Genomic DNA, 16874 nt, shown 5'->3' on the forward strand with positions numbered 1-16874 from the left:
CACTTCCTGCCTGCATCTTACACCCTGCTGTTATGTGCTGTACTGTCTCAGTGGCATCCTTGCACAGTCGGCACCTGGGGTCCTGCCTGGTGTGGTAGGCCCCAGCCTCTATTGATCTTGTGCCTGTTCTTGTGCCGCCATGATTAGTGCTTCTGTGCTGTCCTTTAGTCCAGCCTTTTCCAGTCTAGTAATGTTGTCATGAAGCAAATGAATGGGTTCCCAAAAAAAAAATCAGATTTCGAATCACAAAATTGTTGCCACATCTTCATCATTTTGGATAAGTAACACGTTTGGCTTGTTTTATGGTGCAAATGGAGGCACAGAATGTCTGTTATCATACTAGGGACCAAAAGTCCAGAGGTCAATTTTCACAACATACTTTGAAAATTCACTGTTCTGTGTTTATGTAAGTGCAACACTAAGTTTATGGAGTTGCTGTAATTATGTGAAATGTGCAGTGTAAACAAAAACCTTACTCAAACATAAAACAAATTGGGGCACAAAGACGCAACATTGCTGTAAACCTTCAAATCCAAATGTGAGTCTTTAGTCATTGTTAACCTGTCCAGTAAAAACTTTACCAGGAAGTTTACCAAACTGTTAAAGTGCTTAAATATTTAACTTCACAGAACACTGACCTAGAATGATTGAAGAGAGTGTTTGTATTTGTTCTGATCTTTGGTCAGTACGTATTCTCAATTTAGAGTGACAGCAGGGCAGGGAGGGAACTTGCAGTGGCAACAAACTGATGCAGATTATTTTTTAATAATGGAGATATTAGATGTGTTTGTACAGACATCCAGCTCTTTCTCCCTGTTAGGGGCTCTGGTGGTCCTGCTGCTTCTCTACCTCATCTCCTCCTCCAGCTTCAACTCGCAGGAGATCAGGAAAGAACCTCCAGGACCAAAACCACTTCCCCTGCTTGGGAATCTGCTGCAACTCGACCTTAAGATACCCTACAACACATTATTGAAGGTGAAGAAAGGGCTGGAGAAGGTTTTTTATTTCAACTGTTATTACCTTGTCTGCTGTACCTGGTGTTTGTGCGTTAAACAAGAAAATGCTGTGACTTTGTTCCCCTTTTTTTAGCTTTCCAAGAAATATGGGTCAGTGTTCACCGTCTATTTGGGACCCAAGAAAGTGGTGGTCCTGGCTGGATACAAGACAGTGAAGGAGGCACTTGTCAACTACGCTGATGAGTTTGGAGACAGAGATCCAATGCTAATTATGCATGAAGTTATTAAAGGAAATGGTAAGGAAATAAAAAAACTGAGCTTTTGACCAAACATTGTAATTGATGTTTAGCAAATATTTATAGCCTTTATCCACGTTTATAAAGTTGTTGAACTACTTCCACTCAGGTATTATATGGTCCAATGGCGATTTATGGAAGGAGATGAGGCGCTTTACCATAACCAACCTGAGAGACTTTGGGATGGGCAAGAAGACTTGTGAGGACAAAATCATTGAGGAATGTGACTATCTTGTTAAAGTGTTTAAGAAATATAAGGGTAACTGTCTTTTTATAACCAGCTGCATGATAAGCAACATTTCTAGCTTTTGAAAAAAATCCTCAGTCCTCATTTATAGATTGTTTCCCTTGTTGCAGGAGAAGCTGTTGATACGGCTGGACCAATAAACTATGCAGTCTCTAACATTATCTGCTCCATTGTTTATGGCAGCAGATTTGAATATGACGATCCAGAGTTTACATCCATGGTAGATCGAACAAGCAGAAACAATCAACTATTGGGGACCCCATCAGTACAGGTTTCTGAAGTTTCTGAAGTTTATACTTTCAACATAGTTCTTTTAATACTATATGTATGATACATTAGAAATTGTTAGATTTTTCACCTTCTTTCTAAAAAGATAATACTATCTTAAATATTAATAGATACGTATTTTTTTTTTCAGGTGTACAACCTGTTTCCTTGGATTGGAAAATGGTTTGCCGGCAAAAAAGAATTCCATAAATCGTTTGCTGCCAATATTAAACAGAACTTACAGCTGTTCAGTCGTTTGAAAGAGACCCTCAATCCACAGATGTGCAGAGGCTTTGTGGATGCCTTTCTGGTCCACAAGCAAAATCTGGAGGTTTGGAAATGTTTAATTTATCAAAATGGATATGATGGTTTACACAGGGGAATAATGTGAACTTTTGTACATGTTGTGCCCTCCTGGTTGTGCTCCTCCGTAGCTGGTGAAAAAAAAGCAGATTCAAGGACAACAGTAGAGCAATGAAAGGGCCACAGTTAATTCCTAAATAAATAAAACAATCTCATTGCATATTGGTGATTCATTAAGTTTTGTGAACAGGTGAATAATTTGTGATCTTTCTATGCAGGAATCTGGGATTACTAACAGTCACTTCCACAATGAAAACCTTTTGATCACAGTTATTAATTTGTTTGCTGCTGGCACTAATACAACAGCAACTACACTCAGGTGGGGACTGCTGTTTATGACCAAATATCCAAAGATACAGGGTAAAGAGCACTAAATGTGCACAGCTTTCATACATTAGCAAGCATTAAAATAAACAAAATCCTCACCATAACAAGAAGACAAATCTTGTCATCTGCCCCCTTTCATTTCCCAGACCAGGTCCAGGAGGAGCTGAGCAGGGTGATAGGAAGTCGTCAGGTGCAGGTTGAGGACAGGAAGAACATGCCCTTCACTGACGCGGTCATCCACGAGACACAGAGACTGGCCAACATCGTCCCCATGGCACTTCCTCATAAAACTACCCAAGATGTCACTTTCCAGGGTCACTTCATTAAGAAGGTTAGACTGAATAATACATGCCCTGACAATAATGAAATAAAATGTTTCAATAAATTAAAATATTTAAAGCCTAAGCGGGTAAGCATGATGTTGACTTTGTTGACCTCATAATATTCTTATTAAAATTTGTAGCAAGATTTAAAAAATTTTTTAGACATATTTTGAGGTAATAAAAAACTAAAGAAAATGTCACCACCAATGCAGTTTAGAAGGTTTATTTAAAAAATAAATCATTATCAGTAGTATCAGTACTATATTATTCATGTTAACTTTCCTTTTATTTTGTCTACCTCAGGATTTATTTGTCTTCATCAGGATAAATTTTTCCATCAGAAGAAATACGATTTTCCTAATAGACTTGATTTTCTTTTTCTCACAATTAGCATTTTTATGCACATTTATTTACTAGGAAGTCACATTTTCCCATCCATAAAAAGTTCAATTTGAGTATTTTCTACAGGGGACCACAGTGTATCCTCTCTTGACTTCTGTCCTGTATGATGAGAGTGAGTGGGAGAGCCCACACACCTTTTATCCTGCCCACTTCCTGGACAAAGATGGAAAGTTTGTCAAGCGAGATGCCTTCATGCCTTTTTCTGCAGGTTGGTGAATTTTGCCATCACTTCTTGATGATCACTTACTTGCAGTTGACATGAACATTTTCCTTTGTTGACTCTTACAGGCCGCAGGATTTGTCTTGGAGAAAGTCTGGCCAGGATGGAGCTTTTCATCTTCTTCACCACCCTCCTGCAACACTTTCGCTTCACTCCTCCACCTGGAGTTTCAGAGGATGAACTAGATCTGAGTCCACATGTGGGCTTAGGCTGCAGCCCTTCACCTCATAAACTGTGTGCTGTCTCCTGTATGTGAGGAGGAGGAGGGCTGGTTTCATGCAGCAAACTTAACTTAGTTTAGGCATATAAAATGAGTTAATTGTAATGTGTTACTGTACACATAACTGATTTGATTCTACTTTATGCAATGTCACAGGTGTAGTAGGATTACGGACTACATCTGCAGCTACTTTCTGTTTCTGTTGCAAATTCCCAGGAGACTCGTCTTTAAAATGTTGAATGTGAAATTCCCAGAATAAAATGCAGCTTTTAAAGAAACTGTTATACATTTTTGGAAATACTCTTTTTATTTGCTTCCTTTTTACTGCATAAAGATTGGAAAAGATACCTGATGTGTTTCACCTGTTTGCACACCCTCCCAGCTCATGAGTGTGTGTCTGTATTTATTGTCCGTGTTTTTTCATTGGTCTTTGTTGGCTGTCTTTCATTCATGCTGTGTGTCACTTGTTCCGTTTTTCTGCTTGTACCCTGTCTGTTAGTTCCTGTTCTGTGTATGGTTGGATTTACGTTTCACGCTCTTCTATTGTTTTGTCAGTGGAATTTGGGACATTTACTTTACCTTTTGGATTTATTTTGCCTGTGTTTTGTTCAGACTTTTTTAGATTTGTTTGAACTTTGACACTCACTGTAAGTGTATAAAATCATGAAACTCAGAAAGGAGTATGCATAAGACAAAAGGGTCTCACATATGTTCATTAAATCAAAAACCTGTACATTTACTGCAAATTAAAATACTACATATGATGAGCATAAGTACATAAGGTAAGTTACATATTTATCATGGTGAAAAGTACATGTAGGTAAATTAAAGTTTTCACATTACACACATTACTCCCATAATACAATTTTTCTTTTATAACCTCAAAAGCTGCCATCCATCTGGCCTCCCAATGTCCGTCTGCTGACTGAGGAGTTTCCTGGGCTGGCCAAGACCAAAAGGTCTTTAGCTTAACAACTTCCTTCCATGCTAGTGCCCATCAGGGGTGTCTTGACTTACTACAAAGACACAGCAATCTTCTGACCACAACTCAAAACACCCAACCATGCAATAGAGGTTTTTAACATGGCCCATGTTTTACAAATCAGAAGATGAATTTCATAGAAGTGACTATCACCATTTGTTCTGACCTTTGGGCTGCGCATACTCTCAATTCACTCCACGTGTTGGTGTGCACCTGGTGATCCTCAAACGATGTAATTAAACTGCTGAGTCTTGACCTGAGGAGTTGGCCCTTCTGTGTTGAGTCATGCGTTTATGTAGTGGTTGTTTAGTTTCCCCAATGGACAGTTCTGTTAGATTGCTTTTCTTGTGTTTGGGTGTGCGGTCTTCGGGCTGTACCAGTATCTGTCTTAATTTTTTAATTTCAATTAAATTTTATTTATATAGCGCCAAATCACAACAACAGTTTTCTCACAGTGCTTTTCATAAAAAAACAGGTCTAGACCGTACTCTGTGATGTTATTTACAGAAGGCCAACAATTCCCACCAAGAGCAAGCACTAGGCGACAAGGAGGCAAGGAAAAACTTCCTTTTAAGAGGCAGGGTGGGAGGGGGGGAGGGGGGGTGGAGGAGAGAGAGAAGGGAGGGAGGCAGCCTACACAATATACACGCAAAGGTACAGACAGTAAAGGTGATGTTGCTATAGACTAAATGAAAAATGGTGCAGATATATACAGTAGTGTTAATGATAATAATTGTAATGTTAATGATTATAATAACAATAATAATAATATGACTAGTAACAATAGTTGTTGTAGTAGAGGGTGTCGAGCAGGAGCACGGGAGCAGCAGGTGACTCGCAACAACAGATCCAGACTCCACAGCTCCAGAGCCAGAAACACCTGCAGGAAGTGATAGGAGGAGAGAGGAGAGGGACGAGAAAGCACAAGACTACCGAAAAGGGGAGAAGTCAAGTTAGTAACATGCATTAATGGGATGAGGTTGCATACAGAGGGAGAGAAAGTAGAGGAGAGAGGAGCTCAGTGCATCATGGGAAATCCCCCGGCAGACTAGGCCTATAGCAGCATAACTATGGGATGGTTCAGGACTCACCTGAGCCAGCCCTAACTATAAGCTTTATCAAAGAGGAAAGTCTTAAGCCTAGTCTTAAATGTGGAGATGGTGTCTGCTTCCTGAACCCAAACTGGAACCTGGTTCCACAGGAGAGGAGCCTGACAGCTGAACGCTCTGGCTCCCATTCTACTTTTGGAGACTCTAGGAACCACAAGTAGCCATGCATTCTGGGAGCGCAGTGCTCTGGTGGGGTAGTAAGGTACTATGAGCTCTTTAAGATAAGATGGTGCGTGATCATTAAGAGCTTTGTAGGTAAGAAGAATGATTTTAAATTCTATTCTGGATTTTACTGGAAGCCAATGCAAAGAAGCTAAAACAGGAGAAATATGATCTCTTTTCCTTTTTCCTGTCAGAACACGTGCTGCAGCATTCTGGATCAGCTGAAGAGTCTTAATGGACTTTTTCGAGCAGCCTGATAATAAGGAATTGCAGTAATCCAGCCTAGAAGTAACAAATGCATGGACTAGTTTTTCTGCATCATTTTTAGACAGAATGTTCCTAATTTTTGCAATATTACGTAGGTGAAAATAGGCGGTCCTTGAGATTTGCTTAATGTGAGACTTAAACGACATGTACTGATCAAAGATAACTCCAAGATTACTCACAGTGGTGCTGGAGGCCAGGGCGATGCCATCAAGGGAATCTTTATCTTTAGATAATGCGTCACAGAGGTGCTTAGGCCCCAGAACAATAACTTCAGTTTTATCTGAGTTTAACATTAGAAAATTACAGGTCTTTCAGGTTTTAACATCCTGAAGGCACATTTGAAATTTAGCTAACTGACTAGTTTCATCTGGCTTGATCGATAGATATAACTGAGTATCATCTGCATAACAATGAAAGTTTATGGAATATTTCCTAATAATATTGCCTAAAGGAAGCATATATAAAGTGAAGAGGATTGGTCCGAGCACAGATCCTTGTGGAACTCCATGACTAACTTTGGCATGCATGGAGGACTCATCAGTACAGAGACAAGTCCTTTGTCTGATGCAATTAGGAGGTCATTAGTAATTTTCACCAGTGCTGTGCTATGATGAGCCCTAAATCCTGACTGAAAATCCTCAAATAAACTATTGGTATGTAGAAAGTCACACAGCTGTTTAGCAACTGCTTTCTCCAGGACCTCAGAGAGAAATGGAAGGTTAGATATAGGTCTATAGTTGACTAAAACATCTGGATCAAGGTTGGGCTTTTTCAGAAGAGGTTTAATTACAGCTACTTTAAAGTAATGTGGTACATAGCCTGTTGATAAAGATAGATTGATCATATCTAGTATAGAAGTGCTGACTAAGGGTAAAACTTCTTTATGCAGCCTAGTCGGGGTGGGGTCTAACAGGCAGATTGATGGTTTAGATGAAGAAATTATTGAAGTTAGTTGGTAAAGATTGAGGGAAGCAAAGAAGTCTAAACATATCTCTGGTTCTACAGCTGTTTCTAAGGTTCCTGAGTTTAGAGATAAGTTGGTGCCAGTTGAGGGCAGGTCTTGGTGAATTTTGTTTCTAATAGTTAGAATTTTATCATTAAAGAAGCTCATGAAATCGTAACTACTGAGAGCTATGGGAATACTTGGCTCAATAGAGCTGTGACTCTCTGTCAGCCTGGCTACATTGCTGAAAAGAAACCTGGGGTTGTTCCTATTTTCCTCTATCAATGATGAGTAGTATGCTGCTCTGGCATTACGGCGGAGCTTCCTATAAGTATTAATACTATCTTGCCAAATTAAACAAGAATTTTTCTGTTCGGTGGAATGGCAATTCCTCTCAAGTTTCTGCAATATTTGCTTTAATTTGCAAGCTTCAGTATTATACCATGGAGCTAATTAGTATTTGTTTTAGTATTTTCTTTTTTAGAGGGGGCTACCGAATCGAGTGTCATTCGCAGCGAGCCTGCAGCACTATCGACAAGATGATCGATTTGGGAAGGACTGAAATTAGCATAGGAGTCCTCCGTCACTTTGTGATCCGAAAATGAATTTAGAGCTGATGGAGTCGAATCCTCAAATTTAGCTACAGCTAAGCTACTCTTAGTGTTCTTGGGTTTTAAAACACAGGGATGTAGTGTTTGGATGTAGTGATCCTGCTGACACTCCAGACACATTTGGAATCACAATATTGTTGCGTTTCTCCTCATTCACTGTAATGTTGATCTTCTTCCTGGATTTTGTGGCTGTTTTCACAAATGTCCATTTAGGGTATCCACAGGCTGTAAGTGCTCCCTTCAGGTGGTTCTGTTCCTTCTTTTGCACTTGTTGGTAAGTTGTCCGCTCTGTGGTGCAGGGTTCTGGAGACTCCTAGCTTGTGTTCCAGTGGGTGGTCACTGGAATCAAATGAATCAAAAAGTAGGTATTGGTCTGTGTGCGTGGGTTTCCTGTAAACTCCAATTTGCAGGCTCCTGTCCCCTTCAATGTGTACAGCAGAGTCCAGGAAAGCTGAACTGTTGTTGTGGACATCTTCTCGTGTGAACTTGATGTTATTGTCCACGGAGTTGATGTGTTCTGTGAAGGCTTGCACTTCTTGGGTTTTAATTTTAAGTGTGTCATCCACATACCTGTACCAGTGGCTTGGTGCTGTTCCTCTGAAGGAGTAGAGGGCTATTCCCTCCACTTAGGTGGAAATAGGTGGTGTTTAGACAGAGGTCGTAATTTACAGATCTGGTCAGTACTGAGGCTGGTTCTGCTGTCCAGGGTGTGGTCTTGTAGTGGCCATTTCCTTACGGATTCTATTACCTCCATGGTGGGGATGCAGGTGAACAAAGAGGTCACATCATTGGACACCATGATTTCATCCAAGGCCAATTTCAGTTCTCGAGCTTTGTTTACAGAGTCAATGGAGTTTTGGATGTGGTGGGGCGTGTTACCAACCACAGGGGCTAAGATGGTAGATATGCGTTTGGCAAATTTGTAGGTGACCGAGTTAATGCTGCTGATAATTGGCCCGAGTGGGGCTCCTCCTTTGTGTATTGGTTAGTCTATATATGCAAGGAATGGCTTCTCCAGGATACAAGCAGTAATGCTGTTGATGGAGTTGTCTTTCTGAAGTTGTTGTGGACATTCTATGGCCTTCTTCTTGCACCCGCTGGTTGGGTCCCGCTTCAGTGTCTCATATGTGTTTGTGTCCATTAGTAGTGACTTGACTTGACTTGTCCTGGTAGTCCACTGTGTTCAGGACTACCATGCTTTTTCCTTTGTCCGCAGGTAAGATGGTGATGTTTTGATCCTTGCTTAGTGATGTCACAGAACTCCTTTCTTGGATGGTGAGGTTGGAAGGTAGTGCCTTTGCATTAGAAAGGGTTGCCGATACCTTTTGCCTGAGCTGTCCTGCTTCTGTTTCAGTTAATTTGTTTTTCCTAATGGCTGATTCTGTAGCTGTGGTCCACTATAGGTAGCTGCTGTGGTGTGATGGCAAGATTTAATCCTTTGGCCAAAACGTCTTGCTCCGGTTGGGTGAGTTCCCTATCTGATAGATTTTTTACCCATCTGTTATCTGTTTCCCATGTTGTTGGTTTGTTGTCCTTACTCCTCCAAGACAATTCTCCTGTTTTGTTTGCGTTGCTGGTTCTTGCCTGTAGGTTTTGGAATTTTTGGGTCTGTCTTTCCTTGCTCTTGTTGTGTTGAGATAGCTGTGCTTTCTTGATAAAATCCATGACCTTTTCCAGTACTGTAGTGGGCAGATGTGTTTCCAGTTTTTGGTGTAAATTGTCTGATTCTTTATTCAGGGCTTCAATGGTGAAATGGATCTGTCTCACTCTCTCATTCAGTAGCTGGTGTTGTGCTTTCTCCAAGATGATACCGCCTCTGTCCTTTCATAGGAGAGCATATGTGTAGGCTGTTGGGTATGATTTTGAGTTGTCGGCATCTCAGGTTAAATCTTAGGTGGTTTCTGTAGTCTGCAATTTTCCTGGCTATCCTTTCATACCGTACCAATCTGAGGGTGTTCATGGATGGAAGATGGATGGTTTGTAAGAGGTGTCAGGGAAGCCATTTACACCCCGGTTGAGAAGCCATCGTTGAACAGAGGAGGTGGTCTATGCCACTACTTAACCACCACTTACAATGCTGTCCTTTCATCATTTACCAGGAAACTGAACAAGCATTTCCTCTTGGCCTCAGGTGAAGATGCCAACGATGGTCGTTCAGACTTGGTCACGGGTGGCTCTAACAACCACGACTGTCATTACCATAGCCAGGAGCACTAATGAACCAGCGGTATCGACGATCCTAGCTAACAATGCCACAGAGGTTAAATAACTGAGTTTCCCTGGCAGTCAGTCAGAACTGAAGAAGTCTCTTGGATGAGGGACGAAACATCTTCTAGTATCTTTAACCAAGTCCGTTTGCCCTTGACCTCAACCTTCGTTGGATATATATGATTTGTGAAAACCATAACCCCCTCCCTCCCCCGTTAATGCTCCCATAAACTTTTGAGATGAGGTTTCTTGATGAAATCTGCCATTCCAAATCATGTAAGTCATAAGTTTTTTGTGATGTCAGAATCATGGAACAAGGTTTGAAACACCTCACCTAGTACTTCATTGCATTGATATGACTGATGTTTAGCTACCGTGTGTTAAGTCCAGAGCACCCCCACTTTAAATGTTGCCGTAGATTCAAATGCTGTTCATGCGACTTTTTCAGACCTGCAAACTCTGAAGGGAACTGGTGACGTGTCTGCAATCAAACTTCTGCAGGAAAAGTTAATTCTCAATTTTGTTATTTTAGTCATTTCTGTATCTGTTATGTAGTCTGGGTTTTTGTTTATCTGTCAGCTAGTGTTTAGTGTTGTTTTGTTTCTTGTCTTGTGTTCTCTGTTTAGCTCACTTTGTACCTGTCAGTCTTGTATCTTATATTTAGCTCTGCATTTGACTCCTGTGCCTTAGTTTTGTCTTTGTATTTATTCCTAGTTATGTTTGTCTGCTCTTGGTTCTGTTTAATCGTAGCTTTAGTCTGTGTTCCTCATTGGTGTTAGTTTATCTGAGATCTGTCTGCTTTTGTCTGGATCAGGATGTTGTTTTTATTATGCTGATCTGTTAATTCTTATTTTGATATGGTCTGTGTTTTTGTGTTCAGTAACCTGTGTTATGTGTTACCCCAGTAATCCCTCTACATGCCAGTCTCTCTGTTTTCCCCTGCTTTCTCTCTGCCTGCCTGTGTCTCGTTAGCCTCATGACCCTCACCTGTGTATCTCCTCCCAGCTCATTAACCCTGTGTATATATCCTTGCTTGTTTCCCTCAGTCTTTGTCCAGTCATTGTAGCGTGTAGACTCTCTGTCTGTTGTAGTGGTTGTAGCTTGCTCTGTCTCCCTGCCTGTTCCCTGTGAGTTTTTCGGATCACCTGGTTTGTTTGTTTGTTATTATTTTGGATTACCTGGACTCAACCACTCATTGTAGATGTGCTCGCTTTTAGTTTATTTAATAAACCTTTTTGGAATTGAACCTGCTCTCTGATAGTGGCCTTCAGCTCTTCTGCATTGTTGGGTCTGGCGTATCGCATTTTTCTCTTCACAATACCCGATAGATTTTCTATAGGGTTAAGGTCAGGCGAGTTTGCTGGCCAATTAAGAACAGGGATACCATGGTCCTTAAACCAGGTAGCTATCAGGCTTTGGCACTGTGTGCAGGCGCCAAGTCCTATTGGAAAATGAAATCTGCATCTCCATAAAGTTGGTCAGCTGCAGGAAGCATGAAGTGCTCTAAAACTTCCTGGTAGACGGCTGCGTTGATCCAAAGTTATGTTCATCAGAGAACATAACTTTGGACCACTCAGCAGCAGTCCAGTCCTTTTTGTCTTTAGCCCAGGCGAGACGCTTCTGACGCTGTGTCTTGTTCAAGAGTGGCTTGACACAAGGAATGTGACAGCTGAAACCCATGTCTTGCATACATCTGTGCGTGGTGGTTCTTGAAGCACTGACTCCAGCTGCAGTTGTGGTGTATAATATATGTGCATTTGACGCATAACAGTTTAGAATAGCACTGTAGCAGCTGGATAGAGGATTAGTGACCTTTTAAGGGGAGAGCAGAGGTTAGTGGTTATGTGGAGACTCAGACCCTTATATGGTGTCTAACAGATGCCTGCACATATCCTATAGCACTGTGCCCTTAAATGGATTGGAGCTTTAGTTTGCAAACTCAAACCCTTCTATGGTATCTAACAGATACCTAAACATATCCTATATAAGCTATGTTTGATGTACAGAGAGACAGAGTGGTCATCGGGCTGGGTCACTCTCCAAGCTGCTGCAGAGCTTGTAATAGATGCTGAACTCCTTGATGTAATAAACTTTTACGATCAAGAACAGTGTCAAGCGGATTTCTTCTCAACACATCATCGCAGCATTATTATTCGGACACCACACAGTCCACTCTTTGTGAATCTCCCCCACATTTTTGAATGGGTTTTGTTTCACAATCCTCTCCAGGGTGCGGTTATCCCTATTGCCTGTACAATTTTTTCTACCACATATTTTCCTTCCCTTCGCCTCTCTATTAATGTGCTTGGACACAGAGCTCTGTGAACAGCCAGCCTCTTTAGCAATGACCTTTTGTGTCTTGTACCAGGTGTCTAATTTTCTGAGATACTGATTTTGGGGTTTTCATTAGTTGTCAGTTATAATCAACAAAATTAAAAGGAATGAACACTTGAAATATATCAGTCTGTGTGGAATGAATGTATACATTATACAAGTTTCACTTTTTGAATGGAATTACTGAAATAAATCAACTTTTTGTTGATATTGTAATTATATGACCACCACGTGTGTGTGTGTGTGTGTGTGTGTGTGTGTGTGTGTATGTATATATATATATATCCATCCATCCATCCATCCATCCATCGTCAACCGCTTATCCTGCATACAGGGTCGCCGGGGGGCTGGAGCCAATCCCAGCTGACATCGGGCGCAAGGTAGGGTACACCCTGGACAGGTCGCCAGTCCATCGCAGGGCCACACATAGACAAACAACCACTCACGTTCACACTCACACCTAAGGGCAATTCATGGCAACCAATCAACCTAGCCTGCATGTCTTTGGACAGTGGGAGGAAGCCGGAGCACCCGGAGAGAACCCACCTTCTTGCTGGTGTTGAGAATTATTTTAGAACATTGCAGCCTAAATTGTTATCATTAATTGCTAGAGCGAAGGTGGTCTGCATTGGCATCATTTAAAGTATTATTTTAGAGTGTAAAGTTAAGATTACAGTGTCAAAACTCTATAGCTATTGTCATCATTTAGAGTGCTATTTTAGAGTGTAAAGTTAAGATCAGAACGCTGAAACTCCATAGCTCTGAGAGTGTGTGGTCCTCTCTGTGTCTAGCTGCCCGGAGGCAGTAACAGTAGCACATGTGTGTGTGTCAGCAGGCATGTGTGTAAGGAGCAGGATGAGCACAGCAAGGCATCATCAAAAACCCCAGCAGAGGAAAATGTAGAAGCAGAATTAGTGAAAATTGTGTTACAAAACATACATCAATACAGTAAGAATGTCCTGTCTATAGCGAACAGTACAAGAGACACCAGTTTATTGCACAAAGTCAGGTTTTTGGTTAAAATAGCGTGATCAGCAGAGGGCATGCCTAGGACACAGAGAGGGGGAGCATTGCAGACAAAAAAGTTAGACATCAGTCAAGAAACAGTCATCAGTGATTACCCTTAATCAATAATAATAATCTTTGTTAATCATTTTAATCAGTTTTATTATCTTTAATCAGTTACTTTAAGTAATCATTCTTATATCATCATTTTTAATAATTTCACTAGTATTAATCATTAATCATTCTTATTCATTTTCTTTTTACATAGATATGCTTTAGTTTTTACTTATAAGTAGTGAACTGTAGTCATGAAAACAGATCCTTGAGTGGGAGGAATGACTGCAGGAAGTGGCTGCAGGTGGTTCGTCTTGTCCAACTGTCATCTACTGTAGAGTATGACCTTAAGAAAGGCTGCAGGTGTGCAAGATCTGCTGACACTGTGACAGTGCATGCTTTGGTCTACTGTTATCTACTGTTGTTGTGATTACACGAGGAACTGCTGAGGTGTTAATCTGCTAACATTAAGACTATATGTTTAATTACTGATTAAGGGGGTTTGATAGTCAACTTCCAACCTCTGGTTATTATAGCCAGTATGAGCTTTGAGTGAATTTGCTTATGACCTGTGTGAGCTTTGAGTGAACTTTCTGAAGGAATTCATGCTTTGCAAAAACACGACAGAGGATGACCAAAAAACCGACAGATGCTTGGCAAAAACACGACAGACAGATGATAAGCAGAAAGCAGAAAGCAGCCAGCATAAATCAAGAATAATAAAACATCAAGAATGCTGTAAGAAACCAAGCATTAATGGAAAATACTTATGTTATTCTTATATTAATTGGTTAAAAAATACAATTCTGTGTCAAATTAAGCATGCGTAACCTTTAAAAAACACAGTGAGACTGAAGTTGAAATGTAAATGATGAACTTCTTATCCAGTAGAATAAAGATGTAGAAAGTCTACAATACAGTAATAAATGACAGCTGGGGAACAGTGTTAATTGGTAAAAACAACACAATAACAGAGGAAAAGAAGTTCATCATGAGGAAAGGAGGGGGCAAACCAGCCCAGAAGAGATATATATATAAGGCTGTCTGCAGACCATAGGAGGGACTTCATCCTCTGGCCTGCTGGGATGTTGTACGGGTTTATGTGTCCTGTTTTGGAATAAACTCTTTTGCACCGACTCTTGACCGTCTCCAGAGAAGTTTTTGATTGCAAATTTATTGACTATAATAGAAAGCTAATGGAGTATTTTTTGACAAAGTTTATTAAGTTGGTGAAAGGTGGGGACCAGGATTAACTGGCCCAGCCTGGTCGTACATCTGACCCAACACTGTGAGGCGACAGTGCTAACCACCGCACCGCCCAATATATATATATATATACCACCATCCTTTTTTTCCCCTGACAACCTGTTTATCAGACTCATCTGAAAACTGAAATGTAATTTAACTATCAAGATATACAGTATGTGGACAGGACTGATGTTTAGTGTAAGCTTGTTTCTAGTTTCCTCAACCTGGAGGAGTAGGTAGTAATGACATCCTGCTAATTAACGTTACTTCTTATAAATCTAGCAAGTGTTACATAGCAGCTAAAAACCTTAAGCTTTTGTGAAAATCGTTAGTAGGGCATTGATGTTGATATCCAAAAAAATTCTATTTTTCTTGGGAAAAACACATTTAAAAGCGGGACTGAAGTTAAAAGTAAAGCTAACCATGTAATTCAATCAACATTTAAACCTGTGAAAATTGTTTTATAATTGTCTAAAGACTTTTTGTGGCCAAAAATTCAGATTATTTGATCTTAGACATGACTTTTTAAGAACCAGCTGAAACCCTGTTTTGACCAAACACAATATTTTATGTTTACCAGATATTTTTAGCCTGTATCCATTTTTAGAAATTTGTTGAACTACTTCAACACAGGTATTACATGGTCCAATGGGTGATGAGGTGCTTTGCCACGACCAACCTAAGAGATTTTGGGATGGGCAGGAAGGCTGGTGAGGACAAAATCATTGAGGAAAGTGGCTATCTCATTGAAATGTTTAAGAAATTTAAAGGTAAGATATTGTCTGAATATAACCAACTGCTTTAAAAGATATTAATCCTCGTAACTGATATGTCTTTTTCCTTGTTGCAGGAGAAGCTTTTGATATGACCGGACCTACCTTACTATTATTTCACATCTCTATGTGGTGGGCTACCGTGTGTGTTTCTGTCTGTCTGATCAAGCTCATTATTCTCATCTCATCTGGCTGCACTTTTGCTGACTGACTTGTTGAAAATAATGCAAATATCAATTGCTGGCTGTAAACAACAATACAACCAGGCTCCAGTCTAGTAATGTTGTCATGAAGCAAATGAATGGGTTCCACCAAAAATCAGATGACTGCTATAGCACCACTATCAGGAAAATTGTTCCCACTCTTTGATCTTCATCATTTTGGATAAGACCAGATTGTTCTGCACATTTGGCTTGTTTTATGGTGCAAATGGAGGCACAGAATGTCTGTTATCGTACTAGGGACCAAAAAATCACTCTTCAGTGAGTTTATGGAAGTGCAACACTAAGTTTATGGAGTTGCTGTAATTATGTGAAATGTGCAGTGTAAACAAAAACCTTACTCAAACATAATACAAATTGGGGCACAAAGACGCAACATGGCTGTAAACCTGCAAATCCAAATGTGAGTCTTTAGTCATTGTTAACCTGTCCAGTAAAAACTTTACCAGGAAGTTTACCAAACTGTTAAAGTGCTTAAATATTTAACTTCACAGAACACTGACCTAGAATGATTGAAGAGAGTGTTTGTATTTGTACCTTTGGTCAGTACGTATTCTCAATTTAGAGTGACAGAAGCAGGGCAGGGAGGGAACGTGCAGTGGCAACAAACCGACGCAGATTATTTTTTAATAATGGAGATATTAGATGTGTTTGTACAGACATCCAGCTCTTTCTCCCTGTTAGGGGCTCTGGTGGTCCTGCTGCTTCTCTACCTCATCTCCTCCTCCAGCTTCAACTCGCAGGAGATCAGGAAAGAACCTCCAGGACCAAAACCACTTCTCCTGCTTGGGAATCTGCTGCAAATGGACCTTAAGATACCCTACAACACATTATTGAAGGTGAAGAAGTGGCTGAAGAAGGTGTTTTATTTATACTGTTATTACCTTGTCAGCTTCACCTGGTGTTTTTGCATTAAGCAAGAAAATGTTGTGACTTTGTTCCCCTTTTTTTAGCTTTCCAAGAAATATGGGTCAGTGTTCACCGTCTATTTGGGACCCAAGAAAGTGGTGGTCCTGGCTGGATACAAGACAGTGAAGGAGGCACTTGTCAACTACGCTGATGAGTTTGGAGACAGAGATCCAATGCTAATTGTGCATGAAGTTATGAAAGGAAATGGTAAGGAAATAAAAAACTGAGCTTTTGACCAAACATTGTAATTGATGTTTAGCAAATATTTATAGCCTTTATCCACGTTTAGAAAGTTGTTGAACTACTTCCACTCAGGTATTATATGGTCCAATGGCGATTTATGGAAGGAGATGAGGCGCTTTACCATAACCAACCTGAGAGACTTTGGGATGGGCAAGAAGACTTGTGAGGACAAAATCATTGAGGA

The 16874-nt window shown here is 40.4% G+C and overlaps 2 protein-coding genes across 2 annotated transcripts in view; both read left to right on the forward strand.

Moving 5' to 3' along the window:
* LOC123978378 (cytochrome P450 2K1-like) overlaps positions 1-3899 on the forward strand; it is a 6116-nt gene extending 2217 nt beyond the window's left edge. The window contains exons 6-14 of the mRNA XM_046061627.1: positions 796-975; positions 1090-1252; positions 1362-1511; positions 1610-1770; positions 1918-2097; positions 2348-2489; positions 2603-2787; positions 3248-3389; positions 3470-3899. Coding sequence (XP_045917583.1) covers positions 796-975; positions 1090-1252; positions 1362-1511; positions 1610-1770; positions 1918-2097; positions 2348-2489; positions 2603-2787; positions 3248-3389; positions 3470-3657 — 1491 coding nt within the window. The 3' untranslated portion in view covers positions 3658-3899. The remainder of the gene's footprint in view (positions 1-795; positions 976-1089; positions 1253-1361; positions 1512-1609; positions 1771-1917; positions 2098-2347; positions 2490-2602; positions 2788-3247; positions 3390-3469) is intronic.
* A 12260-nt stretch (positions 3900-16159) lies between these two features.
* LOC123978379 (cytochrome P450 2K1-like) overlaps positions 16160-16874 on the forward strand; it is a 5182-nt gene continuing 4467 nt past the window's right edge. Inside the window, exons 1-3 of the mRNA XM_046061628.1 lie at positions 16160-16377; positions 16492-16654; positions 16763-16868. Of these exons, the coding sequence (XP_045917584.1) occupies positions 16171-16377; positions 16492-16654; positions 16763-16868 (476 nt within the window). The 5' untranslated portion in view covers positions 16160-16170. The remainder of the gene's footprint in view (positions 16378-16491; positions 16655-16762; positions 16869-16874) is intronic.

Source organism: Micropterus dolomieu, linkage group LG10, assembly GCF_021292245.1.
Source record: "Micropterus dolomieu isolate WLL.071019.BEF.003 ecotype Adirondacks linkage group LG10, ASM2129224v1, whole genome shotgun sequence".
Lineage (NCBI taxonomy): Eukaryota > Metazoa > Chordata > Actinopteri > Centrarchiformes > Centrarchidae > Micropterus > Micropterus dolomieu.